Raw genomic sequence first — 25311 nt, forward strand, 5'->3', positions numbered from 1 at the left:
CTTTTCTAATCCACAGAACAAAGGAGAACGAATACTGCACTCTTTGGATGTGCACAGACAACTTTGATTTTATTTGGACAGGATTAAGCCTCTCTGAAAAACAGCTGCTAGTGGCCTTTGCTACAGGGGCAGAGGGGAAGGCCATTTCAAAGCAAACCATTTCTAAATGGATGGGCCATTGCATTCATTTCTGCTATAAGACCATGGAAAACCTACCCCACAGGGGATAAGATCACATTCCACCAAGGCTGTATCTACTTCAACAGCCTTTCTCAGAGGTGTTCCTACCAGGGACATCCTAGAAGTTGCTACCTGGAGTTCTGTTCATACCTTCACCAAGCATTACCACTTGCCTATTTTCTCTAAATCCAGAGCTGGTTTTGCCGCTGCGGTCTTGGAGGGCCTAATAGCTGGTCCTAATGCTTATAGGTTCATAGGTTCATACTAGGCTATCTGCCCGAGGGCATTTACAAGCCTAGCCCATAGTTTTGTGGCTTACGCCACCCCTTTAGTATGGGGAACTATACCCATTATTTTGCTGTGCCTCTGTTGAGCAGTGACACTGAGGTAATCCCTGGGGTATATCTGCGATCTCCCATCCATTGGTCAAGATTTCTCTTGAACAAGGCCAGCGAGGTGCTCTGCCTCACATATACCGGGATTTTATTCCACAGCATAGGGAGTCTTTGGGTGATGAATCTATCCCTCCAGCGTCCTATTAATAGCCATGTCAAGGTTTAAGTCTCCGCCCTTGTGGCTCTGATGGATCTAGATTTTTGAGGTGAAGCATATTCATCAAATCTGGGTTTGACATGGCCTTGTATGTTAGGCAAAGGTCACCTCTGAGCAAGCGGTGACTGAATAGAGCTGGAGTTCTTTCAGTCGGGCAGCATAGGACAGATGTTTGAGACCCTTTATCCTTTTGGTGAGGAACTTTGTGGCCTCTCCAGCTGCTGCCAGTGTCGGGTCAGATACATTCCGAATGGGGCATTGTACTCAATCATTGGTCTGATGAGTGATGAGTAAAGGGAGACTATGACCTCCGTTGATCTAGATGAGAATCCTTCATGATAAGGTGGGCAATGTAGAAGGTCTTCCTAACTACTTTAGCTACATGGGTGTCGAATGACAGACTACTATCAACCTGGGTCCCCAGGTCCCTGATAACTTCTTCTATGCTCAGTGGATTGCCACCTATTTGGTAGCTAGGGGTAACCTTGTTTTTCCAAGGGTATGACTATGCATTTTTGGCATTTAACTTTAGGCCATGGCTCTGGCACCAGTTATCCGTTTCTGTGAGACCCTTCTGAAGGATATCTGTGTCAGATGTGTTTTCTACTATGGCCAGTTTGCAGTCATCTGCAAACTTTGTCAGCCATAACCCTCCTGTGTTTGCTTGTACTTCGGAAAAGTAGATGCCAAACAAGAGTGGGCCCAGGACTGAGCCCTGTGGTACACCACTTGTGACAGGCTTTGAGTCTGACATGGCGCCAGCAACTCTGACCCTGTGGGTTCTGTCACTCAGCCAGTTTGCAACCCATCTTGTGATGTATGGGTTAACATTTAAGCTGATGAGTTTTTCAATGATACCCGAGTGGGGTATTGTATCGAAGGCCTTTGCCAGATCGAGGTAGGCTGTATGGAATGCTGTCTAATTGCCTCCTCCCTTCCTTAGCTTTGGGAATCTACCCAAATGTATTGACTGCAACAGTGAAACACGAAGAACATAGTACAGTTGTGTACACTTGCCATAAATGTAGATGTTCGAGTGTATTCACTGTTGCAGTCCTGGTTACCCTCCCTCCAGCCCTCCGACTTCTGTTTGGTATACCTGTCGTCTTCTTTGCTGTATTTAAGCTTTCTTGTGTATTTGCTTATAATTGGAGGTGTAACCTTGTATATAATTGCTTCTCATTATGGGGGGTACCTGACATCTGGGGCAAGAAAAAGTGATGTATTGGTGTCTGCTGCATGCTTTATACCCCTGACTACCTGATCTCATGGAAGGACAGCAACCGACGCAGGACCCAAGACTTTGATAATCTGGCCGGCTGAGGACTACCTGCAAGCAGATAACCCAAATAAAATGGCTGCAACAGTGAATACACTCTAACATCTACATTTATGGTAAGTGTACACAACTGTACTTTTTACCTACTCTGTCCAGTCCCTGATCTGTGAGTGCTCTGGTGTCTCAAGCCAGATCTCCTCCGATCCAACCTCCAGCTGCAGAGCCCCAGGATAGCAGATACTCGAGAGAGTTGGCCTGAGCTCCAAGACCAACTCTCTTGGGTATCTGCTATCCATGAGAGTTGGCCTCAGCTCTGAGGAGATTGGTTTCCTTGACTCAGATGGTTACACTGACTGGCTGTGCTCTCAGCTCCTTGGATTGAAGTGGGCCTTGGATCTGTAATGTCACAGTCTGATCCGGGGGTATGGATTTGGCTGCATCCTTTTTGGAGCTGTCTCTTCCCCTTAGCACTTTGACACTCTGAGTGGGGTTGGAGAAGGTGTATCCATGTCTGCCGGCCTTCCAGGTAGTGGAAAGGGTCTTCTCTTGTCACAGAGACCGGACCTTTCAGATCTGCAATCCTCCCAGTTTTCCCTCACTGGATCTTACTTCTTGGTATGTCTTGCCTTTTCAGGGTCAACCTGATCAATGAGCCTCGAAGATGTGCCCGTAGAGGGAACCCCTCTTCTTCCAAGGCCTCCCCTGATCATCCCATGGAGGAGGTCCCTTGCAATAAGGCATGCAAAAGGAGGCACATGGACTCCTCTCTGGAGTCTCTCACCAAGGACACAAACTTTGAGGAAGAGGTTCTCAACGATCACCACAGAAAGACGTCTCCTTTGGCGACGTACTAAAAATACTTAGAACAGAGGTGGTTGGTCAGCCCAAAATTTCTCTTCTGAAGAGTTTCTTTTTGGAGGCTTTCGGGACAGTCCTGTCTACATCTTGGGTCATATACTGGGGAAGTCCACAGTTTTGGCAGATAAATGCAGCAGGTCCCTTTTGACCCCACATGAGTGGTCCTTTAATGCATCAGTAGTGAATCTGATTTTCAGCTGATGGGGCTATTCAACCTGCGATCTTTGTGTCCCCACAGAACAAGTGCAGCAGGTACTTTGCTCTGATCCCCCTCCAGAGGAGCCTCTGAGGGATGCTCTTTTTCACAGTTGGCCCTCCGATCTCCTTTATGCTTATCCCTGGTTACCTCTGTTCCCGAAGTTTCTACAGAAAATAAAAAGGTTGAAAATCTCAGTAATCCTCATTACCCTCTACTGGGCCTCATCAGGTATGGGTCACCTTGGAACCCAGACAGGATCTTTCTCACTGTTGGAAGCCCTACTTCAGAATCTAGCCACCCTCAAACTGACCGCTTGGTTTATCCAACTCTAATTATTCAAAGGTCTAGGCTCTTTTTCCCTGTTCATACTAAAGTTTTTGCTTTTCAAAGCTTCAGCTAAGAAGGTATACAAAAGCAAAAGTTAAAGGTTTGACATTTGGGCCTCTAAAGAGAATATTGGTCCTTTCTCGTCTTCAGTTTCAACCATCCTTCTTTTTCTTCCGTTTTCAAGGCAGGGGCTAGTTTTTCCACAGTCAAGCTTCAACTGGCAGCCATATACAATTTTTATGCTAGAGATTGTTCTGCCCCCCCTTCATGTCTAGGTTATGCAAAGCATTTATGAAGGAAGTTTTCCTCCTTAGATGTTCGATTAAAGATCCATCTCCCCCTTGGATCTCACCGTTGTACTCCAAGGTTTCATTCAAAAGCCATTTGAACCAGCTAGTGACTAACGGTGAAGTACCTTTCTTGGAAAACTGTCTTGTTGGTGACCATTACATCAGCTAAAAGGATCTGAGATTCAGGCCCTTTCTTCCAAGCCCCACCGTATATAAATTTTTTTACAAAGGTCGGGTTTCCCTTTGTACTAATTTTTCATGCCCAAAGTAGCAACAAAATCCAACATTAATCAGTTGATATAGCTGCCAGTCGTCTTTCCAAATTTCACCCGTAATGGCGAATACTTGCTGCATCATCTTGATGATCACAGGCAGTTACATTTTTATCTTCACAGAACAAAGAGGTGTAGAAAATCTGATCAGTTGTTTGTGTCCTTTTCCCCTAACCGGCTGTGCCTAGCAGTATCCAAAGTTACACTAGCTAAATGGATTGCAGACTGTATATCTTTCATTTATTCCAAATTTGGCCTGAAATTGCATTGCCCCCCAAAAGCACATTCTACAAGATGTATGGCTGCTTCAGCTGCTTTTTCCTCTAGATATTTGTGCAGCAGCCACTTGGTCAAAATCTCATACATTTGTGACACATTACGAATGGACATTGTCTCCAGAAGCAGAGCTTCCTTTGGTTCGACAGTGCTCCTGCATATCCTTCCTTGAGGCCACCTGAGAGTTAGGTAGCTGGGGACTCTGACCCAGTTGTGAGGAAGAATGAAAAGGACATCAGATTTAGAAGTTAATGTACATACCATAACTTGGTATCTGTGTTCATTCATTCTTCCTCACCTTCCCTCCCTGCCATCCCCCAAACTAGGGTTTCCTAGAGGATCTATGGATTTTTTTTTTTTTTTTTTGTAGGAACACTGCATTTGTTGAAGCCTCTGATTTCCCTTTTCTTATCTCTTAAGCATCTTTAGCCTATAAGAAAATGTCAGCAGCAAACTTGGTCCAAGGAGGTTGAGTACAGTGTGGAGCATTTTGAAGTAGTGGGAGGAGCTTGAAGCTTGAATTTAAGTCTGTAAAAATGAGGCAGAGTCTGATCCGAAAGTCTGATCCGTAATCCAGTCACAAGGAAGAATGAATGGAAAACACATACCAAGTTATAGTAAGTACATCACTTTTAATTTTTGTTTGTTGTTTGGACCTCATCTAGTAGTTTGGGGGGTGCCAAGAATGGCCTTGGGTGGCAGAAGGGCTAGCTACACTTCAGGATTTTAACATTATTCCACAGTCTGAAAAGTAAACTGAAGTAGATTGGCAACAGTTGATTTTTTGTCCATTTTATTATGTTTAAGTTGCTTGAAGTGTGGGCAATTTATTTCATTAAGACATGGTAGAACAGCAGCCTTGAAAATTTATGTCTTTTTCAAGGTAGTTTAATAGAAAATCAGAGAGTCTGGATTGTGAATTTAGACTTTCCTGACTAGTAGGGTAGTGTGTATATGTTTTTTACGCATTACATGTGTAGCAATTAAGACATGCAATATTACGGAGTCTCAAGAGGTAGAAACTTTGTAGCAGTGATGAGACAAACATCTGAGAGTTGCTTTGAGCTTAGGAAAGCAAATTTATCAGGCAGGTAGTGATTCTTGTATTGCTTTGCTAAAGAAATGAGGCAGAGACTGTGTTTCAGTTAATTCATAAGAAAAAGATAATTGTTTGACATTCAGAATCATCAAATAAGGAGTTGATTATTATTAAAAGCTAATTTAACATCAAGTAAGGTATGCATAGCAAGTAAATCACGTCTTCTCAATTAAGAGTTGTGGAAAAAGGTATTTATTGACATTTGTTTACCGGAAAATTCCACTGGGCCAAGCTTAACCGATTTTCAGTGGAGGCCAGGGGAGAAAAGCTCCAGTGTAAAAAAAAATAATGCATAAAATTGCAAAAAAAAAGTTTCCAAATTGACAAAAAATTGAATACAACAAATCTATAAACAGAAAAGTAGACCGTGCAGAGGCACAACAATATCTTGGAAATAGTACAGTGCATAATGCAGTAGTTTAAATTAAACAATTATATATAAAGAAAAAAGTATATAATTTGGGGCGATGTTTAGATCAAGCAGTAGAAGAATTTGAGTGTAAGTTGGTGAGAGAGGCATATAGGTATAAGATTATAATGGTATAGGTGTAAGGAAATAAATGAAGGGGAAACAAGTGGGAGTACGAGAGAGAAGAATCAAAGTTAAAGGACAGCAAGAAGATAGGAGAGAAAGAAGATTAGTAAAGTGAAGGGAAAGATGGGGAAAAGGAGCAAGGAGGTAAGTGAATATCAGGAGGGGGTGTTTGGTAGAAGTTTTTTGGGGATTTAAGATAAAAAGGAATTATGAGGAAAAGCTGGATATAGACAGATTCACGGTGTAAATAGTAGATTAAGTTTAAGTAATAGCTGAGTTAGGAATTAAACAGTTACATGTCCACTTAGAAAAGAAATGATTGTGCACTGCACTTTTGAAGATGGTAGGTCTTTGTTATATGCAGATAGATGCTGGAAAGTTATTCCATATTTTGGAAATTGTTCAGGAGAATAATTGCCCTGTAGGTAGTTTGGCTTTGTGTATTTGGAGAAGATATTTGTGTTGAGACCATAGAGGCCAAGCTGGGTTGTAAAGGTTGAATAGGGAGCTGAGTGCAGGACAGTCATGAGGCTTCTATATCAAGTTGAGTGGTTGTAAGCTGGAGGAGTAGGTAGTGGGGGGGAGTTCAAGCCATTGTAATGGTTTTTAGGACTATACAATGATGAGTGGAATGACAACTATTTGCTGGAAATTTAGCAATCTTATTATAGCATGTTTCTAATTTAGCCTTCAGGGAAGACTGCAGGTTAGTTATAAAAGAGCACCATAAGTTAGCGAAGGCAGAAGGTGTGATTGTGCTAATGCTTGTTTAGACGGGAGGGAGAAGAACTTATGTCTGTAGAGGAGCCCCATTTTTTGTGGGTCTTATATTGTTTTGAATATGAAGATTGAATTTGAGGTTTTCATCAATAATTACTCATAATAGTTTAGTGTGGGTTACTAACTCAGTTTTGGTGGGGTTGAGAGAATATTTGAAGTCAGCTTTATTAATGGGTGAATTTCTCTTTGGAGTAAAGATCAGAAGTTTGTTTTCTTAGGATTTAGCAAAATGTAATTTTTGTGAAGCTAGGTTTCTGCAGTGGAAAATGCAGCTTGGGTGATTTGGTTTAGTACGTTAGAGTTAGCAGAGTAGACTGTTAGTGGAGCCGTCTGCTTAGTGGACTAGGAAGCCCTGCTGGATAGCTTGGTGGAGATTGTTAATAAAAATGTTAAACAGTAACGGTCCTAAAATTGAGCCTTGGATACACCTGTGGGATTGTGAAGGTGAGGGGAAATGGAGTTTTGCCTTTTAACAGCATGCTCTGTTACAGAGGTAGCTTTTGAACCAGTTAAGGTAGAACTTTTTAAAAAAATGTGAAAGCAAAGCAAATGTATATTAGGCCAAAAAGGGAGAATAAAGCAAGCCAGAAGAGCACAAGAAAACCCTCACAAATTGTTTGAGGTGTGATTATAAATGTAAAAGGAAGTGCCCTGCTGTTTGTCAGATGTTCTTCGTTTTTCACTGTTGCTGTCCGTTACATTTAGGTAATCTGCTGGCAGGTTGCCCTCATTCGGCCTGATTAACAAAGTCTTTGGTCCTGCGTCGGTTGCTGTCCTTTCTTCCATGACGTCAGGTCATCAGGGGTATAAAACATGCAACCAATGCCATTACATCAGTCTTTCTTGCCACGCGGTGCCCGAAGCAGAAGCAGTTTGTAAGTGCCGGTCGGCCGACTCCTGAAATTTTCGTTTTCGAGTTTCAGAAGCGAAGTCTTCTACTAAAAGCTAAGTACCCCATTGGGGAAACTTTTTCTTGCTCCTTACTGATGTCAGTAAAAGTTAATAATTGTATTACTTGTGGGAAGCAAATACCTCATAAGGATTTTCATTTGTACTGTATTCCTTACCTAGGCCCTGACCACAACGTGCCTTGCTGTCGGTTTTGTGCTAAATTTAATCAATGCACTATTAAACATCAGTATATTTTTGCCTCTTAATATTTTGGCTCAAGATTTAACTATCCAGAAATGTCGTTGGTTAGCAGTCAGACTACTATAATACCTAAAAAAACGCAAAGAAAAACATAGACAGACCATCGAGGTCCAAAACCAACAAAGCTTCTAAGCCGTTTGCCGGTACTCAGAGACGCTTTTGCAGGCCTCTACTGAGACCCATTCTGTGTCCGGTATGCTGCGAGATACTTTAAGTATTGAACCCGCGGATGTCTCTACCTTAGATGGGTCTGGAGCTGCTGAGCAGGCACCGGCTTCTGAGGGTGTTTTCAGGCCTAAAGGTCTGTGTATTAAATGGACACCATCTTCAAAACTAAGGCCAAAAACTACTTCTATGTCTAAAAAAAAATAAACGACGCTTGGGTCACGTGTACAGGACCCAATGCCTAAAAAAACAAATAATCAAAATGGCTGAGGACTTAATTACCTTGATCAGGGGTACCTATCCCCCTTCTGCTAAGAGGCCTAGACAAGGCACTGAGTATGAATCTTCAGATCAGGTTTATATTTCTTCTGATTCCTCTTCTGATCAGGAGTTATCTATTTCCCACTTATGAGGACTCTGATGCAGAAGATTCCATCCCTTCTACTTCTCCTCCTGAGGATTTTTCTTTTGGAGAAACTTTGCATACCTTAAGGGGACACTTTCACTGGGAGAGTCAGGATTTCTCAGAATCTGAAAAGAAACTTGGGGATTTTCTTCTTCCTCAGCATAGGCCTTTGGCTATACCTCCTGTTCTAGACATTGTTGATGTTTTCTCAGAATCCAGTATGACTCCTGATTCCCTGCCTCCGGCTTCTAGTAAGCCAGACATATACTACAGGGTTCCTGACTCCCACAAATTCCTTTTTAAAAACCCTACTGCTGACCCTGAAACCATTTCTCAGGGTCCCAAGGGCGTTAAAGCCTCTACTGCTAAAAATCCTACCTCTTCTGATAGAGATTCTAGGGCACTGGATAGATGGGATAAGAAGGTTTACACGTCTGCAACCTTGGCAGTCAGAGCTTTAAACTGTCAATTTCATATGCTTAAATATCAACAGCATGTCATGGGTTTACTAAAACAGAAAATGATAATTTCTGACTGTGTGGAAAAGAGAGTTGAAGGATTTATTGCATTCAGCTGAGCAAGTTGGAAAACATACTTTGCAATGTGGTTTTGATTCCTTGCAGGCCTCTTGCAGGGCTGCTGTAACTGGATCTGTGATAAGAAGGCATGCTTGGCTCAAGGAGCAAAGTCTGCCTGACCATGTTAAAGCAAAATTGTTGGATGCTCCTTTACAACAGGACAGTCTATTTGGTAATAAGGCTGAAGAAGTTTTGAAAATGATGGAAGAAAAAGCTAAATCTATGCAAACTGTGAATGATTTTCTACAAGTGCAGCCACCCAGGTTTAGTAGGCACTGGCCTACTTAAGAACTGGTCCTTTCCAGTACCCACTAGAGCTGCTCAGGTCAAACCCAGACATTCCAAAGGCTCCAGGTTTCAGTCGCAAGGAACATTTAGAGCAAAATAATGGGGTGCCTCCACCTCCAAATCTGGAAGCAACAAGGCACCTCCCTATGGTAAACAGTCTCAATGACTTTCCACTGCAATCGCCAAGCACTTATCTTTTGGCCGCACCTGTGGGGGGAAAACTGGCACTTCATGCACAAAAACTGGCAACTTGATTACCCAGGACAATGGGTTTTAAATATAGTACCCCAGGGGTATAGATTTAATTTCCACACGTTGCCAGTCCCAAACGGATGGACCTGCCTCCAAATCAGTTGGCAGAGGCCCAGAAACAGGGTTGCCTCTCATGAATATGGGAGCTATTCAACCAGTATCAGAAAAGGAAAAGGGACAAGGTTTTTATTCAAGACTTTTCCTGGTACCCAGAAAAGAGAAATCATGGCATCCAATTTTGGACTTATCCATTCAAAATACATTTGTGGACATTCCAAAATTCAAGATGCTGACTCTTCAACAGTTACTACCTATGCTAGGCAAGGATGCCTGGTTGGTAACTCGACTTAAAAGAGGCTTACCTGCATATCCCAGTCAGGGAATCTTGCAGAAGATACCTCCACTTCAAAGCAGGCTATTTGCATTACCAATTCTCTGCACTGCCCTTTGGCTTATCTACTGCGCCTAGGGTCTTCACAAAGTGCCTGGCACCAGTAATTGCATTTTGCAGGCAAAGAAATATTCAAATGTATCCATACCTGGACGATTGTCTAATTCAGGCAGAAAGCAAGGACACACTTCTAAAACATCTGGCGTTTGTAAAAAGGTTTCTAACTTGTCTAGGGTACACCATGAAAGAAAAGAAATCACAACTGGTACCCTCTCAAATAATTACATTCCTGGGTGCAAGCTTGAATACAACTGACCAGATGACTTACCTTACGCCAGAAAAACAAATTCAATTGATGACTTACTTCAAGCAGATGGCCACAAAAACCCAGCTATCTGCAAGACAAATTCTGCAGGCCTTGGGGTTCATGGCCTCTTGCATTCTTCTAATTCCATGTGCAAGACTCTGCATATGAAGAAACTTCAATGGTACCTAAAAAGCTTATGGAGTCAACATTGTCACAGCCTGGAAACAATGATTCCTATAATTCCTTGCCTGCAACTAGAATTCCTATGGTGGGCAGAGGCCTGCCACCAAAACAAGGGAATGTCATTCATTCCACCCCCTGCCGCCCAAACCTTGACTACAGACGCATCAGACTATGCTGGGGGGGGGGGCATCTGGCAGAAAGATGCATTCAGGGCCAATGGAGCCCAAATCAAATGCACCTACATATAAATCAGAAAGAGATGCTGTAGCTCTACAGAATGCTCTGACAGCCGTCAAGGACTATCTTCATCCAGGACAACTACTGATAGACACACAACACCACAGTCATGTGGTACATAAACAAGCAGGGGGAGTACACATTCCTACTGCCTTTGCAGACTAGCCATGGCATTGTGGAACACAGCCTTGACTTATCAAATATATCAACAAGCTCAATTCCTGCCAGGAAAGCAAAATACTCTGGCAGACGAACTAAGCAGAAATGTTATGGACCCACATGAATGGAAACTGGATCCACAAATCTTCAGCATCTTGACACACAAATGGGGGAGCCCAGACATGGATCTCTTTGCCTCACCCCGAAACTGTCAGTCGGACAAATTCTGCACAAGAATTCTTCACAGAAAAGCTTGGAAAGTGGATGCTCTATCCTTCAGCTAGAAAAACCTATCAGTCTATGCTTTTCCCCCTCTGTCTCTGCTCTCCAAGGTCTTACTAAAAGTCAGACAGGAAAAATGAAAAATTATTCTGATTGCTCCAGACTGGCCTTGCCAACACTGGTACCCGCTCCTGCGCAATATGTCGCACCTTCCTACTTGGTACCTGCCTCAGACACCTCACCTACTGTCTCAGCAGAACTATCAAATTCTGCACACTCAGCTTCAAACTTTGAATATTGCAGCATGGCTGATCAACTCATTTCACCAGTTACATCTCTCAGCAAACCCATGATGGATGTCATTTTGGAGGCTAGAAGACCTAGTACTAGAAAGTCTTATGCTGACAAATGGAAAAGTTTCTGTGCCTGGAACCAAGCACGAGGAATAAGCACAACAATACCCAATATTCCTCAGATTCTGCAGTACTTAACAGAGTTGCTTCACAAGGGCCTATCTTTTTCTTCCATAAAAATCCATGCCTCTGCCATTTCAGCTCATTACAACACAGAGCCTCCCCTCTTTTCTCATACTCTGCTGAAGCAGTACATCAGAGGAGCCAAAAATGTAAGACCTCCCAGGAGAGCACCAACTCCTGCATGGGACCTCAGTTTTGTTTTGGAAAAACTCAGTCTACCTCCTTTTGAGCCAGCTGCTACTGCGGACCTAAAATTTCTCTCTTGGAAAACAGCTTTTCTCTTAGCAGTCACTTCAGCTAGAAGGATTTCAGAACTACAGGCTCTTATGGCAGTGGAGCCTTTCATTGTGTTTTACCCTGACAGGGTGGCTCTCGGGACCAATCCATCCTTTATGCCTAAAGTGATATCTAGTGTGGCCCTTAATCAGACCATTCATCTGCCAACTTTCTTCCCAAATCCACAGAACAAAGGTGAACGGATTCTGCATTCATTGGATGTACACAGACAACTAAGATTCTACTTAAACAGGACAAAATCTTTAAGAAAATCGGAACAATTACTGGTGGCATTTGCTGCAGGGGCAGAGGGAAAGGCTGTTTCAAAGCAGACTATTTCCAAGTGGATAAGCCATTGTATTCATTTCTGCTATATGCACCATGGTAAACTTTTCCCCAAGGGGATCAGATCTCATTCCAACAGGGCTGCATCTACTTCTGCAGCCTTTCTCAGAGGGGTCCAACCAGAGACATTCTAGAAGCTGCCACCTGGAGCTCAGTACATACGTTCACCAAACATTACCATTTATCCCTCTTCTTTAAATCCAGATCAGGCTTTGCCACTGCTGTCCTGCAGGGCCTTATAGCTGCTCCTAATGCTGTATAAATCCATCCTCCCTACCATAGCTTTGGGATTCTACCCAAATGTAATGACTGCAACAGTGAAACACGAAGAACATAGTACAGTTGTGTACACTTACCATAAGTGTAGATGTTCGAGTGTATTCAGTGTTGCAGTCCTGGTTACCCTCCCTCCAGCCCCCTGTGTTTCTCTAGCTGTAGCTCTCATTTCTGTTACTATCTTCAAAAGCCTTTTTGGTGTATTTGCTTTTGTTTAGAGACGTGTTTTGTTTTTTATTTTCTACATACACATATATATATATATATATATATATATATATATATATATATATATATATATATATATATATATATATATGTGTGTGTGTGTATTTTGCTCCCCATTTGGGGGGCACCTGACATCTGGGGCAAGAAAAACTGATGTAATGGCATCGGCTGCATGTTTTATACCCCTGACAACCTGACGTAATGGAAGAAGGGACAGCAACCGATGCAGGACCCAAGACTTTGTTAATCGGGCCGACTGAGGGCAACCTGCCAGCAGATTACCGAATGTAATGACTGCAACAGTGAATACACTCTAACATCTACATTTATGGTAAGTGTACACAACTGTACTTTGTGTGAAAGCACCAGTTGCTAAGACCTGAATAGACTGACAAAACAGTGGGAGGGATTGCATTTATAGTTAAATTTTTAATTTGCGCTTGTAGTTAAATTAGTTTACTTTTTTTCAATTTTAGGCTGTTGGCCAACCCATTCAGCTCAGATTCCAAGAATCTGAAGGAAGACCAAAAGCCTTTGAGGACCTAGGAAAACAGATTCAGCAGTATATGAAAATATTGGATGCATTCAGTAACAAGGTACTCGTATCCTTTCTATGTCCACTTAATGTGTGAACGGATTGTTTTTCTTTACAGGTGTTTAGATTATTATTTTGGGTAATAGAAAAGTAAAATTTGTGAGCAGAGTGGTGCATAGTAAAAGGTGTATTTAATTGCCAGCTAATATTTGCTTACAGCTGTTGTGTGTGACAGACATACTGAGTATGCATCATTTGGGACAACGTCACAGTGATGCGCAGGGAAATGTAACATTTTCAGAAAAAAAAGGAAGTAAGATTTGTGAAAGACTACCTGAGAAAAATGTTCACTGCAATTTAAATGCACCACGGAAGCCAAAAAAAGATAGTTTTGTAAAAAAATACCAGGTTGAACACTTTTAACTTGTTTGTGCATCCCAGTTACCCAAATAGATATGAATACTTAGTGGTATTAAATACTTCAGTGCTGGCAGGCTGGAAAGTGGTCTTCTGCATCACACTGTGGTGTTTACTTTGTTCAGCTGACTGCTCTTATGACAAATTTAAGTAACTTTGCTATGCCACCAAATGTCAGAAATTCAGTAGTGTGATAAATTTCTCTGATAGTCCGTCAATGAAGCATACCACAGGATTTGGAGCGGCAATACAGTCAGCTAAATGGAAACAGTGCACAGCACTGTGTATATGCGGAGGCCATGGATGTGTTTGGTACAAGATATGCAGTTCACAGATATCCTAAAATGGTGTAAAACATAATAAAATTGTACAGTATGAATATGAATGAAAAGTTAAAATATGTGCATACATTTTTCCTCTAGCACAACCCAGATGTTCGTGTTACCTTGCTGCAGTCATTACACTTGGGTTATCCTGTCGTCAGGCGGTCCCGCAGTCGGCCAGAATTCCAAAGTCTCGGTCCGGTGTCGGTTGCTGTCGCTTCTTCCCTGACGTCAGTGCGCCAGGGGTATATATAATGCATCAGACGCCATTTTTTTCAGTCTTTCTTGCCGCGCGGTAGCAGAAGCAGTTCGCAAGTTCCGGTCGGCTGACTCCTGAGATTTTCGAAGTCGAATTTCAGATCCAAAGTCTTCAATAAAGCTAAGTATCCCATTGGGGAAACTTTTCTTGCCTCAGACCGATGTCAGAAAAAGTTAACAATTGTATTTCTTGTGGGAAGCAAATACCTCATAAGGATTTTCATTCTTATGGCATACCTTGCCTAGGCCCAGACCACGACGTCACTGGTTGTCGTTTTTGTGCTAGGTTTAATAAGCATGCTATAAAAAGATGCCTTGATTTCGCACGACACTACTTTGGTAGAAAATTTAACTACACAATGCCATGGCAGCCTTAGACCCAAGCCAGACTCCGAGGCCTCGGCTGGACCGGTCTCCGGTTCACTGGTCTTCAGTGAGGCTCCGACGCAGCCCCTGACTACCGCAGATTTGGAACCCGAGACCGCTTCGGAGCCTTTGGCAGAAAGTGCTAGGCCGACGCAGCCATTTTGTTTAGCCCCTACCGACGACAATGCAGAAAGGAGATGTTGGTGCTGCAGAAACACCTTCGGTTTCTGAAGGCATCTTCAGACAGACGACGCTCACCATAAAAACGTATCCTAAGCTTAAGACTCCTATTAAACCTAAAAAGACTGCACTTCAGTCTCCAGTTCATGGCCCCATGCCTAAGAAACAGGTGCTTAAAATGGCTGAAGATTTGATCTCTTTAATCAGGGGTACCCAACCCTCACCCGACAAAAGGCCTAGACAAGAGGAAGATTATGCCTCCTCTGATCAAGTGTCTATTTCCTCAGGCTCCTCTGAGGACCAAGATTACTCCTCCTCCCCTTATGAAAATTCTGATGCTGAAGATTCTATTTCCTCAGCTTCTCCTCCTGAAGACTACTCCTTTGGGGAAACTTTCACACTATGAGGGAACATTTTCACTGGGACGGTCAGGACTACTCTGACTCGAAGAGGCTCAGAGAGTTTCTTTTACTCCCCCAGCACAGACCACTTGCCATCCCCCCAGTTTTAGACATTGTGGATGATGTTTACTTAGAATCTAGTTTGAACTGAGATTCTCTGCCTCCTGCTCCAGCCAAACCAGACAGATACTATAGAGTGCCAGATTGCCACAAATTCCTTTATAAAAGCCCTGTTGCTGATCCAGAGACCATCTCCCAGGGTCCCAAAGGGGCTAAGGCTTCTATGGCAAAAAATCCTGTACCCTCTGAAAGGGACTCCAGAGCACTAGACGGGGGGGGGGGGGGGGTTACACCTCAGCCACTCTAGCTATGAGAGCACTAAATTGCCAATTTCACATGCTAAAATGTCAGCAATTTCTAATGTCTCAGTTAAAACAAAAAATTAGCACTCTCCCTCAACAGTCTGAATTGAAAGAAATGCAGGATCTGTTGCATGCAACTGAATAGGTGGGCAAACATACTTTACAATGTGGGTTTGATTCTTTGGAGGCTTCCTGCAGAGCAGCTGTCACTGGATCTGTTATACATAGACATGCTTGGTTAAAGGAACAAACTCTGCCTGATCATGTTAAAGCAAAGCTTCTAGATGCTCCCTTACAGCAGGATGTTCTATTTGGAGTTAAAGCAGAAGAAGTCTTAAAGAAAATGGAGAATAAGGCAAAATCTATGCAGACAGTCAAAGATTTTCTACATGTACAGCCCCCTCGCTTCAGCAGAAATTGGCCAACAAAAAATTGGTCCTTTCCAGCTACTGACAGACCACAGAGGGGTAAATACAGACGTCCAAGACGCAGAGGACAACCACAAGCCCAATACAAACCTTGACAATGGGGCACTGCAACACAGAAGGGAGGAGAAGACAGGTCCCAAACTACCAGAAGGCAAACTCAGTGACTTGCACCTCATCTGCCCAGGCAACACTCTCTTGGCAGCTCCCTTGGGAGGAAAACTCGCACTTTTTTCAGACAACTGGCACATTGTCACAAAGAACAAATGGGTCCTAGACATTTCACGAGGATACAGATTCCATTTCCACACCTTGCCAATGAAAAGAGGAATGCCAAACCTGCCACAAAATCAATGGGCAGAGGCACAAAAACGAATTACAGCTCTCATGGACATGAGAGCCATTCAACTGGTACCTACTCGAGAGCAAGGCCAAGCATTTTACTCAAGAGTCTTTCTAGTCCCCAGAAAGGACAATGCCTGGAGACCAATTCTGGACCTTTCAATTCTAAACATCTTCTTACAAGTACCCAAATTCAAGATACTAACACTACAACAGCAGCTTCCCATGTTGGGCAAGAAAGCATGGCTAGTAACGTTGGACCTCAAGGAGGCATACCTGCATGTCCCTATCAGACAAAGTTGCAGAAGATACCTCCGTTTCATTGCAGGTTCAACCCATTACTAATTCTCTGCACTGCCCTTTGGCTTATCTACTGTGCCCATGGTCTTCACGAAATGCCTGGCACCAGTAATTGCATACTGCAGACAAAGAGGAATTCAAATATACCCATACCTGGACGACTGCCTCATCCAAGCAGAAAGCAAGGACATCCTCTTACAACATCTGGCTTTTGTAAAACATCTTCCAAGTTGCCTGGGGTACACAGTAAACGAAAAGAAATCAAAACTAGCACCCTCACAAAATATGACATTCCTGGGTGCCAGCTTGAATACAACGGCCCAGAAGGCTTATCTGACGCCAGACAAACTACAACTGACTCAATATTTCAAAACAATGGCAGCAAAGACCCAACTCCCTGCAAGGAAATTTCTGCAGACCTTGGGCTTCATGGCATCTTGCATACTACTAATACCATTTGCAAATCTGCATATGAGGAAATTACAGTGGTACCTAAAAAGCGTATGGTCTCAACACAGCCACAGCTTGGACACAATATCACTCATTCCTTGCATACAACAGGAGTTTCTATGGTGGTCACAGGCATGTCACCTCAAAAAGGGTCAGCCTTTCACCTTGCCCCCAGCCAGGCAAACTATGGCAACAGATGCAACGGACTATGCCTGGGGGGCACACATGGCAGGACAGTGCGTTCAAGGCGTATGGACTGCAGATCAAAGAATTCTGCACATTAATCAAAAAGAGATGCTAGCTGTACAGAATGCTCTGACAGCCTTCAAGAACCTATTACATCCAGGACAACTTACAATAAGGACGGGCAACACCACAGTAATGTGGTACATAAACAAGGGGGTACACACTCCTACCCTCTATGCAGGCAAGCAATGACCTTGTGGAACACAGCACTGGCTTACCAAGTTCAGTTACAAGCTCAATTCCTGCCAGGAAAAAAGAACACATTGGCAGACGACCTTAGCAGAAACATCATGGATCCCCACGAGTGGAAACTGGATCCACAAGTGTTTGCAATGATAATTCAAAAATGGGGCCTTCCAGACATAGACCTGTTTGCCAGCCCCCAAAACTATCAGCTAACAAAATTTTGTACAAGGACACTTCACCATCAAGCTTGGAAATTGGACGCACTCTCATTCAGTTGGAAAAACCTGACAGTATATGCCTTCCCTCGATTGCCTCTCCTCACAAAGGTGCTTCTGAAAGTCAGAAAGGAGAGACCACAACTGATGCTCATAGCCCCAAACTGGCCACACCAGCACTGGTACCCACTATTAAGGAATATGGCCCAGGGCCCACCTTGGATTTTGCCACAAATTGCCCATTTGCTCACACAGCAAAACAATCGGATTATACACAGCCAGCTCAACCTTAAATCTGGCTGCATGGCAAATCAACTAAGCATCCAGCCAGCTCCTCTTTCCCAAGCAGTTATGGATGTTATTCTGGAAGCTAGGAGGCCCAGCACCAGGAAGGCCTACTTGGACAAATGGAAAAGATTTTGCGCCTGGAACCAAGCTAAAGGCCAAAACACACTTCAGCCTCACATGCCTCAGATTCTCCAGTATTTAACTGAGATGTTACACAAAGGACTTTCTTTTTCTTCCATTAAAATCCATGCATCAGCTATTTCATCCCACTACAACACGGATCCACCCTTATTTTCACATCCACTTCTAAGGCAGTTCCTCAGAGGGGACAAAAACATTAGACCCCCCCAGGAGAGCACCTACACCAACATGGGACCTCAATTTTGTTCTGGAAAAACTTACGCTACCTCCCTTTGAACCAGCTTTCTCTGCAGATCTACAGTTTCTGTCATGGAAGACTGCCCTGCTGCTAGCAATAACTTCGGCTAGAAGAGTCTGAGCTGCAGGCACTAATGGCAGTGGAACCTTTCTTCATTTTCCATCAAGACAGAGTTTCTCTACGAACCAATCCTTCCTTCATGCCTAAGGTGGTTTCCAGTGTGGCTTTAAATCAAACCATCCACTTACCCACGTTCTTCCCAAATCCACAGAACAAAGGAGAAAGACTCCTGCATTCCTTGGACATTCACAGGCAACTTCGTTACTACTTGGATAAAACTAAGGCTTTCAGAAAATCTGACCAGCTCTTTGTATCCTATGCTACAGCTTCACAAGGTAAGGCTATATCAAAACAAACCATTTCCAAATGGATAGGACATTGCATTCGTTTTTGCTATACCCATCATGGAAAACCAGTTCCTGCTACCATTAGGCCCCATTCTGCCAGGGCAACAGCTACATCTACAGCCTTCCTCAAGGGGGTTCCAACCAAGGAGATTTTGGAAGCTGCAACTTTGGAGTTCAGTACACACCTTTACTAAACACCATCACTTACCACTTTACTCTAAGACTAGAGCTGGCTTCGCCACTGCAGTTCTGTATGGCCTTCTAGCCTCCTCTAACCCTCTGACTCCTCCACCCATCCTTAGCTTTGGGATTCTACCCAAGTGTGATGACTGCAGCTGGGTAACACGATGAACATAGTACAGTTTTGTACCTACCATAAATGTAGATGTTCGAGTGTACACCTTGCTGCAGTCCAGGTTACCCTCCCTCCATCCCCTCTGATCTAACTGGCTAAATCTCTACAATACCTTCCTGATGTATTTGCTTATAGCTGGAGGGATTTTGTTTGTGCAAAAATTTCTTTAATTGGTACTAATTACTGACCACCTTTTTGGGGGCACCTGACATCTGGAGCAAGAAATACTGAAGAAAATGGCGTAGGATGCATTATATATACCCCTGGCGCACTGACGTCAGGGAAGAAGCGACAGCAACCGACACCGGACCAAGACTTTGGAATTCCGGCAGACTGCGGAACCGCCTGACGAGAGGATAACCCAAGTGTGATGACTGCAGCAGGGTGTACACTCGAACATCTACATTTATGGTAGGTATAAAACTGTACTTTCTGTGTAAAAATAACCATGACTGAGTATGCATAGAACAACCACTTGAGGTTCCACTATCACACGTGCAGCTATAGCTAAAACAGTTCCCCTTTTGAATTAGTTCCTGCACGGAATATTTCTGATATTGATGAAATACTGCTGAAACATGAGCAAGTAAAGTGGCATGCTTTCCTTTTTACTTTTATACTGGTTGTCTTCTGCCTTCACACACCCACATCTAATTCATTTATGAAGAAAGGCAGACAGAGGCCTTTAAAAATATGGGGGACAAGAAAGAAATTAATGCGCCTTGCCTATGCTTTCCTTACATTCACTTACAGAACGTATAGGGTCATAGGTTGGTACTAGGCTATCGGCCCTAGGGCCTATACAAGCCTAGCCATAACAATTCCCTGGCTGTTTCTTCCCACAATATTTACTTCCCTGACCCCTGTCTAGCAGGGCGACTGACGTGATCCCCAGGATGAATTTTCCCTCCAGTCATCAAGGTTCCTTTTGAAGAGGGCCAAAGAGGCACTTGCTTGACATGTTTGGGCAGTCTATTCCACAGTCTGGGGAGTCTCTGGGTCAGGAACCTATCCCTCCAGCATGTTTGTTCATTGTGATGACAAGGTTTGGATCCCTGGAGCATGTGGCTCTGAGGGATTGGGATTTCTTTAAGTGTAGCATGTCCAACAGCTCTGGGTTTGACATGGCCTTGTATGTTAAGCAGAGATCGCCTCTGAGTAAACTATATGTGACAGAGTATAGCTGGAGGTTTTTTTAGACTGTCTGCATAGGACATCTGCTTTAGGCCTGTGATTCTTTTAGTGAGGTATTTCTGTGGCCTTTCCAGTTGTTGCAGATGTCTTGAGAGGTACATACCAATCGGGGTGTTGTATTCTATAATGGGTCTAATGAGGGATGAGTACAGTGGGACAATGACCTCCTTTTTTCTGGATGAAAAGCCCTTAGTGATGAGGTGTGCAACATAGAAGGACTTCCTAACTTTTGTGGCGATGTGGTTATCAAAGATGAGACCACTGTCAAATCTGTGTCCCTAAGTCTCATCAAACTTTCGGTGTTTAGTGTACTGCTACCTATGTGATAATTCACAGGTACATGTTTTTTCCCCAAAGGGGATAACTATACATTTCTTGACATTGAGCTTGAGCCCATGGCTCTGCCACCAAGCATCTATTTCTGTAAGGCCCTTTTGTGTAATATCCACAACATTTGGGGATTCAGTAATGGCTCCCAGTTTGCAGTCATTCGCAAACTTTGTTTGCCAGAGTCCCTTAGTGTGTTGGCCTGTACTTTGGAGAAGAAGATGGCAAATGAGCGGTCCCAGGACTTGAACACTGAGGTATTCCACTTGTCACTTCTCTGGAGCTGGATTTGGAGTTTGGATACTTTTACAGTGTGGGTTCTGTCAGTAAGCCAGTTGGCAACCCATTGAGTGACGTAGGGATTAATGCCCAGCTTAGTAAATTTATTTATGATTCCAGAGTGGGGGATGGTGTTGAAGGCCCTGGCGAGGTCCAGATAGGCTGTGTGGACCACCTTACCCTCGTCCACAGCTCTAGAGACTGATTCAAAGAAGTTAGTTAGGTTCAGGAGACAAGATCGGCCCTTCACAAACCCAAACTGGGTGGGGTCCAGTGTTTGAAGGTTGCCAATGTCTTTGTTTATATGTTCCATGATAATACGTTCCATGGCCATGTAGATCAGGCACGTCAGACTGATGGGGCGGTAGTTCCCAGGATCCAAGTTGGATTTTCTTATGGAGTGGGATAACTGTAGTTGTGCGCAACTCAGTGGGCACATAGCCTGAGGTGAGGCTATGATTAAACATGACACTTAGGTGAGGTGCCAGTTCATTTTGTAGTTCATGTAGTACAAAGCCCGGGATGTCATCTGGTCCCATGGATGCTGTATTCTTAGCTTTGGAGAGTGCATTTTTTACCTGTGTGGCCGTTATTACCAGAGTTTGGCAATCTTTCGGTGTTGAGATGGGCCTTTTAGGGGGTGAGGAAGGTGAAGTTGGCCCTGAATCGATCTTCCAGGATATTGGCAATATCCTTGGGAATCCGTATATTTAATGCCATTCTGTTGTCACTCAGAGCAGATGTGTGAGCATTGACCTTTAGATTTTTGACATAGCTATAGAATGCCTTGTGGTTGTCTTTGGCAATTTTATTTTCGTAACTAGCTTAGGAGGATTTTGAGGGATCTCAGCTTCTTACTGAGGCTGGTAAAGGAGTTTTTTGCATCCTGGAATTTTCTTCTTTTCTGCAACAGTTTCTTTTTGTTGTAAAGTTTGTTTATGGCAGGGTACCACCAGATTGGCTTCCTTTTTTTTGCAGGAGAGCATATTGGTTCTGTTTGAGATGGCACAGTTCATGCATGAGTGGATGTGCTCGTACAGTGTCTTAGTGTAGGATTCAGCAGTCGAACTTTTAGTTCCTGTCTGCATGGGTGTCATGAAGTTTGTCACTTTTGACTTGAGTAGCATGAAGTTAGCTTTGGAGAAGTTTTTTACGGAGGTTTCCTTACTGGGGGGTGGGGGATGGGTGTGGATGTCAGGGGTGATTAGCTTATGGTCAGACCTGACCAACGAGGGAGTTGACCATAGGTGTGGAGCATCGATTTCCCATGTTGGTAATGACCAGGTCTAGGATATTGGAGCTCCTGGTGGGACTATGGATTTAGTTGATCCAGGGCATTGGAATTTATGAATTCCAAGAACCGTTGGGCAAAGGTGGTGTTACACACCAGTAGTTTTCCCAGTTAATGGCAGGGTAGTTGAAATCACCCAGTATTAGGGTGTTTGGTTGTATCTTAATATTTTCCAGTATGTTTAGAAAGGTGTAGTGAGAATCTTTGGGCATTGTGGGGGATCTGTAGCAAGCTACAGTTTGGATTGCAGTCTTTCCTAGTGTTAGTTGCACCTGGACTTGGGCAACTAACCTGGTGGTTTGTATATCCTTGGTGAATATGGACACTCTTCCACCTTTATTGTTTCAGTCTTGGTTTGGTGGGCGAAAAGTGTTGCTATGAGTTGTAGCCTGGTATTGCAAGGGTGCTCTCTGGAGCCTTGAACCAGGTCTCAGTTACTGCACAGATATCCGTGTTCTCCATTTTTAGGAGTGCCTCGAGACTGTGCATTTTGAGGTTTCGACTTCTAGCATTGAGTAGCATTGCCTTCAGATTTTGCATGCTTGTACCTGTTACGGTGGTGTTTTGTACTTTGAACTTTGCCCCAAAAAAGGCACTATAGGGGTGGCAAGAGCCTTAGCCTCTAACCTGAATCCCAGGGACGACAGATGCAGACCATCTCTGGAAAAGCATCATGGTCTGTTGATCATGTCGTCCCAGGCAGACAGATACTGGATCCCCTTTGAATGACACCAGAAGCTTAGCCAATTGTTGAAGTCAGTCATTTTGTCCTTATACTGTGGTATCATTCTGGTCAAAGCAGGATGCTACTCAGGGCTAAGGTCATATCTTCCTGGGCCACATGATTTGAGAGCTCTTTCTTGTCTCTCTCCATGTAGTCCAGGGAGGTACATCTCAAGTCATCCACTCCAACATGGACAATGACAGAGTCATATTTGCACTTGTTGTGGAGTGACTTGAGTGCATGCGTTATGTGGCGGATCCTGGCACCCGACAGGCAGCTAAGTGTAATTTTTTCCTTGTTCAGCCTGGTGAGTGGGACATTAGTAATAGGTGACTCTATAGTCAGGCACACTGAAGTGTTTGCATTCTAAACATTTAAGTTGCAGTACTAAGACACTGGCTAGCATCCATGTTCCTTAAAGTATTTTGCAAAGTTACATTTTGACAGTTTCATGTATGCAGATAGGCCATCGTTTGGAAATCCAAGAAATGCGTATTTGTTGTATTAACCAGCAGTTCAGTGTGTACATGTCAGTGTGTGTGTATGTGTGCAAGAGCGAGAAGAGTATATATGATCGTGCAAATTTCAAGTATCCAACATCTTCAGTCCATCTCCGCCTGTGGGTTACTGGATCCAACACTGGCACCTTTCAGAATCTTCAGTCCTGGAGCTTCACCTTCTCTACTCATAACTTGCTACAGTAGCTCAATCTCCTCAGATCTCATTAGCTGCCACTGCTAATGGATCGTGGTCTTGAGAGCTCCTCATAAGTGACTTTTTGCTTATATTGCTATAACTTTTTTGTCAGACTCCCCTACCTTTCGTAATTTTTTTTGTCTGTATTTGTACATCAGTCTTTAGGTTAGTGTTCAGATTGTTTAGATAGGTTAGGTATTTACGTGTAGCATTTCTTTAGTCTCTAGAGGTTTCTACCGTACCCTTCCTTTCTATCCTAACAAAAAGAAAATCCTTTTTTGATTGTTGTCCATATTATTGTTGGGATGATTATCTTTATGGTCAGTGCTGCTTCTTGGGTCTTCCTGTCTTGTAGAAGCCTGTAATTGGGCTAATTTGCAGAGTGGTTTACATCATCCCTAGCAGACAGATATCCGAAGATGGGCATCTGGATGTCAGGGTCTAAGAAGGGCATCCATTCCAATGTGCTTAACCTGTGTGCAGTATGCTTGCAGGCTTTAGTTGGCTTTTTTTTTTTTTTTTTTTTTTCCGAAGGACCTCTACTTCCAGGCATGTAATTGCTCCATTGGGAACATTTTTTCTTCCAAATTAATGTTCAGAAAAATCAACAACTGCTTGAGTTGTGGGAAGCAGGTCCTGCATAAAGGTTCTTTCATTTGTCTGTTCTGTTTGGGGCCTCAGCACAATGTCTCCAACTGTACTGACTGCTCAAAATTCCATGCAAAAACTCTAAAACATAAGGCAGCGGTAGTAGCCACCACCCATATATTGAGTCGTCCTCTTAAGCTTCCATCACAATCCACTGTTATTCCAGGGCCTTCTAAGACTCCAGCTCCAGCTAACGTCATTCCAAAAAAAGGGGAAAAAAATGGAAAGGCAAGAAGGCCAAAGACCCTGAATTACTGAGAAAGCGCCAACTCTTGGTCATATGTCTACCTTTGACCCAGGTAGATGACAAACCTTTGCAGCCCCCTGGTCCAGCAACTCCTAGGCCAGAACCCTTTGGCACGACCCCTCAGGAGGCTGGCATGGTCTCTGGCCTTCCTGCAAATACTACAACTGCATCCCATGTCTGTCATGTCTAGGCTTGCTAAGCAGGCCTCTGCTTCCACAGTCCATGCAGTAGATTGTGAGGAAGACACCCAGTCTTTCTCAACTCCCGAAGCTACAACCAAAGTGATTGGATGACTGCAACCTCAGAGCCACCCTTTTAAATGGACACCCAAGCTGAAATGAACCACTTTTTTCTTTGCTGCCGCGTCTGTGCACTTTAGACTGAAGCTTAAATCCTTAAAATAGCGCAGGAGTTTATGGCCTTAATGAAATCTAGTAACTCCTCATTTGCTACTGAGGGCCTCTCCATCCAAAAGGAGTAGGGATGTAGCTTTTCAGGAAAAGTAGGATTCCTGTAGCTTTGAGGATGAGAGAGGAATTGTCTTTTTCTGGTCACTTGCCTCTGTAGTATTACCCAGACTCTGACACCCTCTCTTCCTCTTTCCCTCGGGGGATACCCTTCATAGAATGAAAGAGGCTTTCAGTTGGGAAAGGAAACAGTTCTCACAGGCTGAGAACCACTACAGGAACCCGATAATTTTGCCTTCACCCACACTACTAGGTATTCCTCTTGTTCACGTTGTATTGGATGATGTCTTTGAAGTTTTGGCTTTATACCCTGATTCTCTACCCACTGTTCCTAGTAAACCAGAAAGGTTTTACAGTGTGCTTGAATCTCACAAGCACCTTTAAAAAAAACCCAGAGATTGACCTTCCTGTAGTC

At 43.5% G+C, this 25311-nt stretch overlaps 1 protein-coding gene across 1 annotated transcript in view; it reads left to right on the forward strand.

Moving 5' to 3' along the window:
- HSPA4 (heat shock protein family A (Hsp70) member 4) overlaps positions 1–25311 on the forward strand; it is a 2799623-nt gene that overhangs the window by 2563117 nt on the left and 211195 nt on the right. Inside the window, 1 exon segment of the mRNA XM_044069267.1 lies at positions 13065–13184. Within this exon segment, the coding sequence (XP_043925202.1) occupies positions 13065–13184 (120 nt within the window).

Source organism: Protopterus annectens, chromosome 4.part0, assembly GCF_019279795.1.
Source record: "Protopterus annectens isolate FY-2018-M chromosome 4.part0, PAN1.0, whole genome shotgun sequence".
Taxonomy (NCBI): Eukaryota; Metazoa; Chordata; order Ceratodontiformes; family Protopteridae; genus Protopterus; species Protopterus annectens.